Source organism: Pristis pectinata, chromosome 1, assembly GCF_009764475.1.
Source record: "Pristis pectinata isolate sPriPec2 chromosome 1, sPriPec2.1.pri, whole genome shotgun sequence".
NCBI lineage: Eukaryota > Metazoa > Chordata > Chondrichthyes > Rhinopristiformes > Pristidae > Pristis > Pristis pectinata.
The window spans coordinates 116,970,543-116,985,476 of record NC_067405.1 but is presented as its reverse complement, the minus strand read 5'-3'; the positions used below and the strand labels follow the sequence as shown (position 1 = coordinate 116,985,476).

At 39.8% G+C, this 14,934-nt stretch overlaps 1 protein-coding gene across 3 annotated transcripts in view; it reads left to right on the top strand.

The window, feature by feature from the left end:
- The window catches only part of LOC127573387 (uncharacterized), a 46,042-nt gene that overhangs the window by 9,513 nt on the left and 21,595 nt on the right, over positions 1–14,934 (top strand). For all 3 annotated transcript variants that reach the window (XM_052021555.1, XM_052021565.1, XM_052021574.1), the window contains one exon: positions 12,374–12,525. In XM_052021555.1, the coding sequence (XP_051877515.1) occupies positions 12,374–12,525 (152 nt within the window). The remainder of the gene's footprint in view (positions 1–12,373; positions 12,526–14,934) is intronic.

The following is a 14,934-nucleotide window of genomic DNA, read 5'->3' as shown; positions in this document are numbered from 1 at the left end:
AACGTTGTTTTTATTTCAGATTTCCAGCATCTGCAGTTCTTTTGATTTTTCATTTACCGGCGAAGATACAGTTAAACAGGTTCAGTCCCAGAGATGTGAAAGAAGGCCAATAGCACGTGTTTGGAGTTTGAAGATGGTTTTGAGGTGATTTGGGGGAAGGTTTATTCCAATGGTGCATGGATAAGGGTGTTGAGCTATGCAATGAAATGATAAGAATGTTTTCATTGTGTTCTGCTCAGCAATGTGTTAGCTACATTTTTCTGACTCTATGGTAGGGACGTGGTGTATTGGGGGGGGGAGGGGTCAGGTGTTTAAGCACAGGCTGTTCTCATTAGGAGGCATTGTCAATTATTTTACTGTTGCACATCTCACTGCTGTAAGTGCTTGTTATATGCCCACATCATGCTCAACTTCATCCTGTATCCCACGATGGGATGCCTTGTCCTGCTTCCTCCCCACGCACCTTTTCTACCACCAAACCACCTTATCTAACAAAGACAGCATAAATGATCTCACTCATTAGAATAGAATTTGGGTCTTTAGACCAAAGCTGAAAGAAATGACTTCAAATCCTATACAGGCACTCATGAATGGAGTGAGAAAGTATCAATGTACATTTTTTACAGCATACAGTTTAAAATCTTATCACCAAAAGTTAAGAAAGCTGTAACAATAAATATGCTTCCAACTTAATTCTGATTGCATGTTTTACGTCTGCTCTACTTTGCATTAAAAGTTTCAAATGAGTTAAGCTAGTCAATTAATGGCTGTGTTCTGCAGGCATATAAGCCAGAACTGTTAATATGTGATATAGTTTTGAACTTTGTTACTCAGTGCCAGAGCTAATTTTTTAAACTTGGTTGGCAGGCTCTCAAGCTTTTGTAAGATTTTTTTTAAAAATTGCATTATTATCTTCCATACACAATTGTTATACAATGTCCCCCATGAGAGGGTCATCCAGAAGATTAAGATGCATGGGATCCATGGTGAATTGGCTGTTCGGATTCAGAATTGGCTTGCTCATAGAAGGCAGAGGGTACTGGTTGATGGGACTTATTCTAGCTGGAAGTTCATGACTAGTGGTGTTCCAGAGGGATCCATATTGGGACCTCTGCTGTTTGTGACGCGTGTGTGTGTGTATATGACCTGGATGAAAATGTAGATGGGTGGGTTAGTAAGTTTGCAGATGATACAAAAATTGGTGGTGTAGTAGATTGCCGAAGGAAACAGCGGGATTTTGATCAGCTGCAGATATGGTTGGAGAAATAGCAGATGGAGTTTAACATGGCCAAATGTGAAGTGTTGCACTGTGGGAGATCAAACATAAAGGGACAGTACACTGGCAAGACCCTTAACAGTGTTGATGTACAGAGGGATCTTGGAGTCCAAGTCCATAACTCCCTGAAGGTGGCTACACAGGTTGATAGGGTGGTAAAGAAAGTGTATGGCATGCTTGCCTTTATTAGTAGAGGCATTGAGTTCAAGAATCGGGAAGTTATGTTGCAGCTTTATAAAACTCTATGGCTGCATCTGGGTATTGCATTCAATTCTGGTTGTCCCATTATAGGAAGGATGTGGAGGCTTTAGAGAGGGTGCAGAAGAGGTTTACCAGGATGCTGTCTGGATTAGAGGGCATGTGCTATGTGGACAAACTTGGGTTGTTTTCTCTGGAGTGATGGAGGCTGAGGGGAGATCTGATAGAGGTTGATAAGATTGAGAGACATAGATAGACAGCCAGTATCTTTTCCTAGGATCTAAATGTCTAATACTGGAGGCCATATATTTAAGGTGAGAAGGGATAAATTCAAAGGAGGAGTTTTTACTGAGATTGGTGGGTGACTGGAGTGCACTGCCGGGGTGGTGGTGGAGGTAAATACAATAGAGGCATTTAAAAGGCTCTTAGATAGGCACGTGAATGTACAGAGAATGGAAGGGTACGGACATTGTGTTGGCAGAAGGGATTAGTTTAGTTAAGCATTTAATTACTGGTTTAATTAGTTTGGCTCAACACTGGGCCGAAGGGTCTGTTCCTGTGCTTTACTCTTTGTTCTAATGTGGGTGCTATACACCAAGATACCAGTTCTATAGAGTAGAATCAAGGTGAAACTTCCCCATTTGTGTGGGATTAGTTCCTTGTCTTTGCATTCGTGCCTTTAATTGACCAGTCCTGTTGGCAATTCAAGTGCTCAAAAAGCTGATGCGTATATTGTTTAAAAATTTGAAATCACTTATAGGACTTTTATAGGATTCATTTATAGGACTTTTTTTTTGTTCTCCCTTCCCTCCCTTCCCCCCCCCCCCCCAAAATCAGAGTTTCATTAATGTTTGCCTTCATTCACCTGAACTCTTACATTGTCCAGTCAATGAAACTACACACCATTGGTTTTGTTTAAATCTATTCATTTTTCTGAATTTGGGTGTCACTGGCAAAGCCAGCATTTACTGCCCATCCTTAACTGTTCTTGAGAACGTGGTGGTGAGCATCTTCCTTGAAGTGAAGGTACTCCCTCCATACCATTGGGTTGGAAGTGCCAGGATTTGGGCACAGTGATATTCGAGTGAGGATGGTATTGTAACTTGGGAGCGCATGCAGCTCATGGTTTTTCCATACACCTGCAAACCTTGTCCATCATGGTTGGAGAGGTTGCAGGGGAAGCGATGTGAGAGTAGCCAAGGTGAGTGATTATTTTGTGGATGGTAAACACTGAAGCCATTATAAACTAATGGTGGAGAGAATGAATGTTTGGAGGTAGTGATTAGGGTACCAGTCAAGTGGGGTGTTTTGTTCTGGATGTTTCTTGAGAGTCGTTGGCGATAGACTCATCCAGGAAAGTGGAGAATATTGCATCATGCTCCTGACTTGTACCAAATACAGTAAAACTCAAATAATCCAGAACCCTTTGATAGTGCTGGATTGGCAGATTTTCCAGATGTTGGATGTCATTTCTATTAATGCACAAATATCATTTCAATTTTTTTACGTTACCCAGTAGCATATTGCATTTTCTAGTGAACTAGTGAATTTAAAGAGAGCAGAAAACTTACCAACACTCTGGACCCCACTCCAGCTGCAAATCTACCCAGGTCTGCCTGCCCTTATTCTTTCTCTGTTTGAATATGGCAGTGATGGTACTTGCTAGGCCATTTCTGAGGACATTTAACGGTAAACCACAAGGAGTCAGACTGGGTAAAGGTCGCAGATTTGTATTCCGGAAGAGCACCAGTGAACCAGATGCAACAGTCCTGTACTGGTCATTATTACCATTGATGAATTCTTGTTTTCCCAAATTCCAGATTATTAACAGCTGTTGTGTTGGAATTTGATCTTGGATGTGTGAATTACCAGTTCAGTCACTTATTCACTGTGCCACTGCTGTACCTACATCAATCCTTGTTACTATGACTTGTGCTTCTTCTGTGTGCTGAAGGAAGTTCTCTTTTTCCTTGTGTTTCGACCAGTTAAGCTGTGCCATATCTTTATATCAATTCCTTTTGCCTTTCTAATCTGCTGCACTGAATTAACTTTCTATCAAGATCTAAATCTCTCCCATTTGCGGGAACCACTGTTACATGTCTCTGATAAAATGAATTGAAAAGTGAAACTTTGAATAGCTTATCTTTAGATTGGATCTGACATTCTTATCCCAAGATTGCACCCATCATTTTGTACAAATTTGGTGCAGGAATAGGTCACTCAGTTCATTAGTTCAGCTCTGCTATTTTCTAAGACCGTGGCTGATCTGATTGTAACCTCAAAACTGCACAGTAACATTGCACAAGCTTGTTTCACAATCTACCTCCCTCTGCCTTAAACATATTCAAAAACTCTGCTCCCAGCCCCTTTTTGAGGAAGAGATTTTCAAAGACTCTCAATCCTCTGAGTGGAAAATATTTCACCCCATCTCTACCACAATTGAGCAACCCCATTTTTTTTTTAAAAACAGTGACCCCGCTGAGACCCTCTTAGGATCTTGTATGCTTCATACAAGATGTTTTCACTCTTCAACACATGCAAGCCTTGCCTATCCAACCTTCCCTCATAAGATGGCCAAAGGTTAAGAAACTACTTTTGCTGTCTGGCCAAAACACAGCCTTCCAGATTTGACGTAGAATACTATGACTTCAGATAACACGTTTTCTCTGCCTGCATCAGAAATGGCCAATCCATTTGTTATATTGGCTCTATTTTTCTCTTTCCAAAGGCACAGCATGACTGCTGGACATGTTCTACAGCCTTGCATTTTGCAACGTTAATGTTCCTTTTGGTTCTGTGCTCAATCGCTTACAATTCTCATTTCATTGCTTTTATGTTTGTTTGTTCATGATCTGTCTTCTTGTAACTGCTCCCATTGACCAGATGAACTCACCTAGTTTATAAATTAATCAAAATATTCTCTTTGTCATATCCATCCCCTCCCCCATCCTCTCCAACTTCAATTTGTTTTCTCTTTCACTGTCTGACAGAGAGTCTTTGACCTGAAACATTAATTCTGTTTCTTTACACAGATATGTCAGTTTCTGGCATACCCCTTGTTATGTGTTTCCAATTCAGCAGAAACCCCATTTGGCAATTTTCTTGTTAGCCAGTCGGTCTTCCATCCACAGCAAAGTACTACCTCCTACACCATGAGTTGTTCTTTTATGCAATAACCTTCCTTTAAGTTTCATTGAACATTTCTACTATTCAACAAGAAGTGAAACCTTATTCCCTGCAAGCTGAGGTTTGACCTTAACTGCATAACTGTGTTCAAATACTGTCCATGCATTGACTAGCAACCCTAATTATTGGTTTTGTCTCACTAGATATGATAGGTTCTTGTCATTAAATGGACTTCAGATAGGCAAACATTCTAATTAGATGGTGTTTAGAGTTGTAACTAAATGTTACACAAGCAGCAGCATGAGACAATGTAGAAGCTGGAATTTCTAGAACCTCTATCTCAAATTGTCACCTTAGTCCCAAAAGTACAAATTTTGCTGATAACACCCAATCTGATATTGTCTCCATGCTGCATGCCTGGATTTAAAATGGCTTGCAGTTTAAGCTGTCATCTTTGAAGAACTGAGTTTAGGTGCTCAGAATATACTCATATTTTGCTGACAATCCATTCACAGATTCCTTTTGGACCACTTTCCAGCAGGGATATTAAATGAGTTAACATGTACGTGTGCGAAACATGGGAATCAAAATAATGTTTGCACAGCATTTGTATTTATCTGACTTCCAGACCCTCCTCTTCAGGCAAACAGCCTTAAAATACATTGGACAGATAACCATACAAATGGTAATCAGGAAATGCTTCTGGTATGATTAACCCTGATGGCCTTAATAAAATATCTTTGCGGAAGTCTTCTGGACTTCATCAAATGCAAGAACAAAGCAGCCACTATCTCGTAAATCTGTCAGCATTTTTTTTATTGAGGAAGTGTACAATGCTAAAGTTTAGAGTTGGTTACTGATGAGAGATTCTCAGGGTATTTCTCAGTTATTGGGTTAAAGTTTGATAGCTAATAAAGATAGTATTACATGTCAAATTACACTGCTGCTAGAAAAGTAAGTTTGTAAAGATACAATAAAAAGTATATGTGAAAAATAACTGCAATTCAATTACAGACATAGGCATTGTAACTTTTTGAAGCTCATTTAAAAAAAAATACAGTGAATAATAATTACTACAAATACATACTTCTCGTGTTGTCTTTCACTTTATTTGGTTCTTCTAAATATTTTTGCATCAGGGTACTAAAGATGTTTAGTATGCAACTGATTATCAGTTTAAACAAGTTGAAAGGTTCTGCTCTATGCTGAGCACTTGTGCATGAGCTCTGGGGCTAGATATTCCGTAATGATTGCCACATCCATTAGACATCACATTCCTTATGGTTACAAGCTTGTCTTGACATGCCCAGTATCTAGGTCATAGATACAAATATATTAAAAATTTGATAGCACACCCTTGCTTTATTTTGGCTCATGGTTCATCTTTTCAACAGGTACAGTGAACAAGTGCTGCTACCTCAATCCTGGTTTGGTACTGACTTCTTGTGCTATGTCTGTCTGGGTTTTCCCTTGCGTATTTCAGTTTCCTCCTGTATCCTAAAGATCTACTAGTTGATAATTAATTGGTTGATGTAAGTTACCCCTAGTGTAGGTAAGTGGCAGAGGAATTGATGGGTATATAAGAGAGAATAGGTTACAAGGAAATTATTGGGAATGTTCTGAGAACTAGCATAGAAAATGAGGTACATCAAATATACACTGATGCAAGAAGAAGTCGCAAGGCATTTTTGTGCCTATGCTGTATCAGCAAAGTCTGAAACATAAACTACTCTTTTGCATCGGAGAATCCTACTCCTTGAAAACATCAGCAAACAATTTAAACTGTGAGGTTCCTGGCGCCTTGTGTAGAATACTTGCATATCATTAGATAAAATTATGTGACTCATAATTTGGATTAGATAAATGTTTGGCTACATTGAAAAGAAACTCAAACTAGAAGATGTGAGAGGAGGCAAATCTAAAAATAATGTTTTACATGTGAACAATTGAAGAAAAGAAGAGGTGGGGGGACCTTGTGGCAGAAGGTAATTACAATGGGTTGCAAACATGAGAACTCTACCTTGGTCCAAAGGATGGAAATGAATTTTGATGCTTAGTGAAAATTTTTAAAATTTTCCAAAAATAAGCAATGAAGAGAAGGCCAGAATGTGTTATGTATGGGAGAGGGGAAATGGTGGAAAACACTGTAGTCGGAATGCAAAAGGGCTCCTTCAAACATAGTTTTGTCTTTTAGCCAACAGCTGTAAAAGTAATGTCAATACAAGTGCAACTGTACACTTGTCACAATTCAATAATAAACAAGATAATTGGTATTTAAGCTGGTGGTCAGGATATTAATGAAATAGACTGTTTTGAACTAATTATTGATGAGCTGCTTAAAAATATTGCATCTGCACCCTTTCAGGCATGTAGAGAGTTTGCTATTACCCTTCTGGTACCAGCTTTGTTACTGATGGGGATAAACACTTGATGATGATTCCACAAACACTTGCACAAAAACTACCTATCACCTTTGACTCTAAGCCTGGGAGTTGTCCAAGTCTTGTTGCGCACGGCACAGACTGCTTTATTGTGTTATAAATAGTATTTGAAATCGAACACTTTGCAACTATTAGTTAATGCTGTCTTCTGACCATGAGACAAGCAATTAATAAAGGAGCTGGAGGTGGTTGGCCTAAAACATTGACTCAAATTCCTGGGACCAAGCTGTTTGAGCCCCAGTAGCCGTAACCACCTTACTTTGTGCCTGCTTTAACTCCACCAATGGAGTGTTTCTTGCTGAGTTCCTTTTGAATTCTTATTTACTGGTACCATTTGGTCAAATCCTATTTTGACCTCAAGCTCTGTCACTTTTCTGTGCTCCAGAACTAACCAAGCTGTTCCAATATAGTTACAGCACAGGCTACTTACTGCTAATATACTTCAGTCATCACCAAAGTGATGGAAGGCACTTGCTCATCAATAACCTTCTCACTGATGCTCACTTTGCTGGAGCCATTCAGCCCCAAACTCCATCAGAGTCTTGGTCAAAATGTGAACCAAACAGCTGAATTCCAGTGGTGTCACTGCATTTGACAAAGGCATCATTTGACTGAGTGTAGCATTAAGGAGCCCTGGTAAAAATGGAAGTCAGAGGGCTGACACAAAGCAAAGTTATTGTGGTTATGAGGTCAGTTGTCCTGGCCACGGAATGTACTGCCGGAATTCCTCAGAGGGTGTAAACTTGCACCTTTTTTTCCCACAGAATATACAAAATGTGTGTTGCCCTTTTTGATAGGGACATAACGAGGATGTAGAATCTGATTTACTGCAGCCATGAGCAGGTCTGGTCCAAGCATCTTCAGCTGCTTTTCATCAAAGTGTTAGAAGTGAAGATTTGGTCGATGGCTGCACAATGTTCAATTCCATTCATAACTCCTCAACAAATGCTTACATTTAACACAACCATAACAAACAACATTCAGAACTGGGGCAAGTAATATGTTTGCCATGAAACTGCCAGACAATAACTGACTCAAATTAGAGAATCTAATCGTTTACCCTTGGCATTGTGGCTTTGCCATTGCCAAGACCCCACCTACACCATCCTTTGGGTCACCATTGGTAAGAAACACAACTGAACCATTCCCATTTATACTGTGGCTACTAGAGCAGGCCAGAGGCAGGGTGACCAATGGCCAGCAACTTGCCGGCCAGCCCAAAGTCTTCACCATCTACAAGGCACAAGTTATGAGCCTGATGGAATACTTTCCACTTATCTGGATGAGTGCAACCCCAGCAACAGTTGAAACTTGATACCATCCAGGAAAATTTGATTGGTATCTACCACCTGAAGCATTCATTCCCTCTACTGGTACACAATGGCTGCAGTGCTTATTATCTGTTCTGCAGTTACTCACCCAGGCTATTCCAGTAGCATTTCCCAAACCTCTGGCCTTTATCACCAAGGGCAAATGTTCCAGGTGCACGAGATCACCATCAGCTGTAGGTTCACCTTCAAGTCATTCACTATTCTGAATTGAAAATGTATCACTGTTCCTTCATTGGTACTGTGGCTAAATCCTGGGAGTACCTTAATCAGAGGACTGCAGCAGTTAAAGAAGGTAGCTCATCACAATCTTGAGGATAATTAGGGATGGACAATTCTTGCCTTGCCAGCAATACCCAGATCCCAAAATAAAAATCCAGATCGTATCAATGTGTTTGACAAAGGCAGTATTGCAGGTTGCAGGAGGGTGCTCATTACAAGTTGTTCAATGCCACTTTACAGTACTGATGCCACTTCTTTTGCCCGTAAATGAAAGAATAGAATTATACACCAGAAAACAAGATCATTTAGCTTATCTTGCCTTGACTAGCTCTTTGAAAGAACTGTTCAATTGATCCCACGTCCTTGCTCTGTCCATGTAATCCTGATTTTCTTTTTTCTCTCTCCACGGGATACTTGGGCAGTACATTGTGCAATTAGTAGAGCTTCTGCCTCACTGACAAACCTGATTCCATCCTCCCCTCAGGAATGGTCTGTGTGGAATTTGCACATTCCACCTGTGACATTCCTCTAGCTGCTCCAGTTTCCTTTTGCATCCTAAAGATGTGTGGGTTGGCAAATGTAATTGTCCCCAGTGTGTAGGTGAGTGAGAGAACCTGTAGAGTGTTGATAGGAATGTGGGGAGAATAAAGTGTGAATAGCATGGGATTAATGTAAGTGGGTGCTTGAGAGTCCACGCAGATGTGGTGGGCCAGAGGACCTCTTTCCATGCTGTATGACTCTGACTCAAATACAAAAATATGTAGTTCGTTTTGATGGCGATGCAAAGAAGGTAAGTGAATCTGATGTGTTGTTCCCATCAGCTGGGCCAGAATCTCTTGTAGCTCTGGAGTTCACCAAAACGGTTGCCTTCAGGGAACCTATATGGGTCTTTCTGACCTCCTCCTCTGCAAATCTCTCCAATTGACTATGCGTTGGTTCTTTTACATGCACTCTTGCAGGGATTTGTGTGCTTTTATCCTGATTCCTTCATGTCCAAGAATTCATCAGAAGAGTTACCGATCAAATCTGCTATGTCCTATCCTTTGAAACTAGCTTCGTAGTATGAATGATTTTCCTAGTATTGTCTAATTTTCCACATTGGCTGTTATACTAGGTAATAGAATCAATATGTGAGAGATCAATCTTTGTGCCAGCAGCGGTGGCATGATGTGTGAGGGATGAAATCTTGCTCATCTCCTTTAAAGTTAGCCCTCAACATATAACAGGTCTTGGACATGACTACTGAAAACGTGGATGCACTTGACAAAGTAGAGACATCTTGGTCCAATTACATAGGGATTTTATCAGATACATACAGAATATTGTGTGGTGTCCCTATCCAAAGAAAGCTATACCTGTGATGGAAGGAATACAGTGATTCCCGGGATGGTAGGTTTGAAGAGGGATTTGGCTCTTCTGGATCTAATGCAGGCTCTCTGGAGTTTGGGGGGAAAATGAGAGGTTATCTCATTGTAAAGTATATGATTCTTGCATGCCTTGACAGAGTGGATGCAGGAATGATGTTTTCCTTGATTGGACTGTCTAGGACTAGGGGGGGTCACAGTTTTGAAATAAAAGTTGACCATTCAGAACTGAGATGAATGGAAATTTCTTCACCTGGACTACAGTGAATCTGTGGCATTGTCTACCCCATGGAGGCCTGTGTCAATAAGTGTATTTAAGATGACAGAGATTGATGTTTTTTGGATATTAAGGCAATCAAGGAATTTGGGGATAGTACAGGAAAGTGGCATTAAAATAAAAGAACAACTTTGATCTTATTGAGTGGTACGGCAAGTATAAGGGATCGAAAGTCCTATTCCTTCTATTTCTCAAGTTTTGAGATGTGATTAGTGCAAAAACCTGCATTTATATTTTTAAGTATGATTTAGTAATGCTCTTTGAAGGTATTTATATTTTTAAGTATGATTTAGTAATGCTCTTTGAAGCTCCTTGGAAAGGAGTTTGTTGGGGAGGAGGTGGTTTTGGGGAGTCCTGGGCCAAAAAGATTTTGGGAGGGATCACAAATTTTTCAAAGTAATATTTTTTTCCAAATGGTTCATAGGAGGAGAAGGAAACAAAAGCATTTAGGAAGGTAATTCAGTGAAAGATCTAAACATTGTCTTTCAGCAGTTACATCTTCAGTGGGAACCAATAATAATTGTGCTCCTAGGATGATGATGTAGGCTTGTCTGCAGAAAAGGTCATGGGTGGCAGATTTTGGATGAGCTAAAGTTTTTACAGGAGGTTTGATTAAGAGTGAATTGAGGTCATCAAAGGACTGTTGAAGGCACACAAGATAGGAATAATGACTAGCAGCACTTGAGCTAAGGTAGGGAGGTAGGTGGACCTCGTTAGGCAGGTGGAATTAGGCAGACTTTATGATCAAGAGGGTCTGGATTCTGAAGTTCTGTTTGGGTTGATCAAGGTGCTGAAGTTAAAAAGAATGACTCAGCCAGATAGTGGCATGAACAAACTTTTCCCAACCTTCACATAAAAGGTATTGGTCTGAAATTTGAAGTTGCTGTGGTTGTACTCTATCAACGTTTGGTGTCATTACCAAATAAAAGTGACAGCAGCTTCAGGCATCTGAATAAGCCCAGGTAAATCTGAAACTGCTCTCGGTAATACCTTGCACAACCTCAGGATGTGCATTGCCATCTTCACAAGTGCAACATACAAAGAATATACTGTATGATTGGACAAACTATTTTTGCACACTATTCTTGCTGTAAATTGCTGAATGAGGATTGTTTATTTAAAAAGAAAGCATGCTATGTCAGAACCTCTATGGACCTAAAAGTTTAACTTTAAAATTATAGAATACAGGTCGTCCCCAACTTATGGCAGGGTTCTGTCCTCTGAACTGTTCATAACCCCAACGGTTTGCAAGTCAGAAATGCAGCCATGAATCAAGTCCCCATCCAGCAGAAGCTGCCTGCAGCAGCTGGCAAATCCATCCTGCCGGTGTCCCAAACAATCGCCTGTATGTGCGGGCTGTACCTAAGTTCATAAGTTGGGGAGAACCTGTACCATGCCCTCAGAATAACATTTAAAGAAAAACTAAATGTCTTTCATCTTTAGTTTGATATTTTCAGCTTTTACCTTTTAATCCCAAATGTATGATCCAATCTTTGTTTTCTGTAAAATGGTTAAAATGTTACTTTTAAAAACTATTTTTGATTTCTGTTGGGAGAGAGATTAATATTTCAGGTTGATCTTTCATCAGAACAGGTCATCGACCCGAAACATTGTTTTTTTTCTCTCTGTTCAGGTGTTGCCTGACCTATTAAATATGTCTAGTGGTTTGTTTTTACTTCATATTTCCAGAATCTGTAGTTTTGGCTTTTTTATTTCTTTTTACTCTCTGTTTTAATATTCTGCAATCAAATTTGCTGTTCAGCCTACTTGATGACTTCACTGGACCTTGGATGCAGTGGATCCCCAATACATTGTGTCATTACTGAAAGGGAGAATCCATGCTATAGATATAATCAGCCTTTGTGTGCTGCTTTACTTGAGATTGATGGTGAGCATGTGTATTTGTTGCTGGCCACAGAATCTGGGCCACTGCAACTTTTCATTTACCAAATCTCTGATAAGCAGAATGATACCATAAAGGTTTGAAAGGCTCTTCAGATAGAGTAGGAAGGGAAACCCTTGGTGTGATTCAAATTTTGCAAACTAGTGACTTCAGGATCCTCAAATGAATTAAAATGGCATCCTTAGTAAGGATTGTGTTTTAAGTGAATACAGAGTACGCAATATCTTTATTCCTTTAGGCTGATGCATGGAATCTCGTGGAAAACATTTTCCAGAACTCTTTTCCCTCTGAACCTGTGAGGCATGTCTTTGAAGACTTTCCTGCGCTTGAGAAACCTCCTGAGATAAATGGGGAAGAAAGTGATCCAAATAAAGCAATACCGTCAACAAGGTAATTTCTAATATTAAATTAAAGGAGTTCTGTTGAGCATAACACATCAGTGTATGAAGTAGAAAATAACAGCATTGCATCCTTTTTTCAATGAAAGGACAAACAGAGGTTTGTGAACCGGACCCCCACTGTAGAACTCAGGCACATTTTCAGGCATGGATTAGCTGCTTCTTGGTTAGATGGACAATTCCTAACACATTTCAGACACAAAATGATGATCATGTCATTGCACAACTGTAGCTAAAAAAAGGTGGAGATAATTACCATTAACCAAACCTCCTTCAAACCAAAATCTTAACGGTCTGAATGAGATATTCAGCAGGCCAGATGGTAGATTCTGTGCTATATTATTCTATTCATCTGTAATTTGATGCTCTTTTATTAAATTAGAACTCAAAAAATCTTATCTAACAATTGGAGATTTTGAAAGATGAAATTTCTTCTTCACAATCCGAAAGCATATTGGTAGCAAACCCAAATTTACTCATTAGTTAAGGAAAGTACAGTACAGTAATCATAATGTAGCTCGTATCAGCTGTCATCTGTCAGATTGATGACAATGGACCTTAATGCAGAACTGCTTGTGGGCACAAGTTAAAATGCAGTACTTTAAGCCCTCTAGCAATAATTTCTTTATTTGTATTAAGTGATTGCATAGATTGCTCAATCCAAGACATCTGGGCATCTGAAACTGCAACTGCAAACCAGCTTTGATCACACTGTCTGTTCTGGTTATGTAAAATTGACCCCCTTGAATCTTTCTATTCTAAATTTCTAAATGTTGTTAGTACCACTTTTTATGAAAAACCTGGTGCAGTTAAAGATGTAAAATCCCGTTCCTCACACTATCCTAAAAGTGCATGGAATGGGCTGCCAGAAACGGTGGTGGAGGCGGATATGATAGGGTCTTTCAAGACACTATTAGATAGGTACATGGAGCTGAGTAAAATAGAGGGCTATGGGTAAGCCTAGTAATTTCTAGGGTAGGGACATGTTTGGCACAGCTTTGTGGGCCGAAGGGCCTGAATTGTGCTGTAGTTTTTCTATGTTCTGTGTTCTAAGCAGAATTTAACCAGAATGGGCAATAGAAAGTCTTTGAGTATTTAATGGGCTTTGAACCATTATATATCTCTGCTGTGATATGTCAACTTCAGACTATTCATGGGGTGAGGGAAGGTGAGAGTGATGGATCAAGAAATGGAGGGAAAAGCAAGTTTCTATTGATTTGGATAAGGGAATGGGGAAGTGAATTCAGACAACAGCAACTTCACAGTCATCAGCAGAAGTTCTAGCATCTTTGGGCAACACACAGAGTAAGTTTGTGTACAATTCTTGAACTTTGCTAGTTTTTAACTTATTTGCATCTCCCAAGAGTCTGCATCTCTTGTGTGTGAAGAATTGGGGATCATGCTGCATAAATGCATAATGACTTCATGTGATGGACATAAATGAATCGGCTGTTGTTTTCTAGTCAGCTTTTTTTCCCACATGTTTGCATCTAATTCTTTCTAATTTATTTTTAGGCATGTTTTGGAAAATAGTTCTCTGTTGAAAGGAAAGCCACAGCTTTGAAATAGCATGCAAAGCAGGAATGTGATTGCATCGGAGGTGTAGACTGCTTGTTACAGTGATTATGAAATGAAACATAGGCTATTTAGTTGCATCAGTAACCTCCCTGATAAGCCAGGGCCTGCAAGGAGGGTGGAGAAATACCTTGTGCAAGAGATGAACCAGAATGGAGAGATTGTGCCTTGCCTCACTTCTCAATCTCTTTCAGAGTACATGCATGAGAGCAAAAGCAAAGTTCCTTCAATTTCATTGTCCCTTAAACATAAGTTTGACAAAAATAAAGAAGCCTAGAGAAAGGCCAGTGTCAGGCACCAGTGAGGCTGCTAAATAACCAAAGAAGCAAATATGATCTTCTCTTTAGCCCTAAGAGGAGACAACAAAAAAGGGGAAAAAAAATGAAGAAAAATAGAGAAAATGAGGGAAGCAAACATGAGGATAAGGGAGAAGCAAGTGAAAATGGTTGGGGGAGTGCAGATAGAAGAGCAAGAAAATGAGTGATTTCATTGACTTGCTCCTTGGCCAAAGGAAGTTGAGAGGCTAGCAGCTTCTCTCTGTTGGGATCCAGCTCGGTGAAGTTTGCAAATGACCACATTTATTCAAAATGTTTAGTCTAAATGGCATGTGGTTTGAGTGACTTGGAAATTAGGCCATTTGGCTCCCATCTGGCATCCTTCCTATGACCTAGTCAGTGGTTGCGATTGCAACTTGCAGTGAAGACTAAAAATTTGCTGACTGCTGCCTAAAATTTCATCACTCTTCTGCCAGAAAGATCCTGAAGTTATTCTGTGACCCCATGTTCTGTGTGGTTAAAAATTCAAATCATCTCGCCTCCTGCAGTTT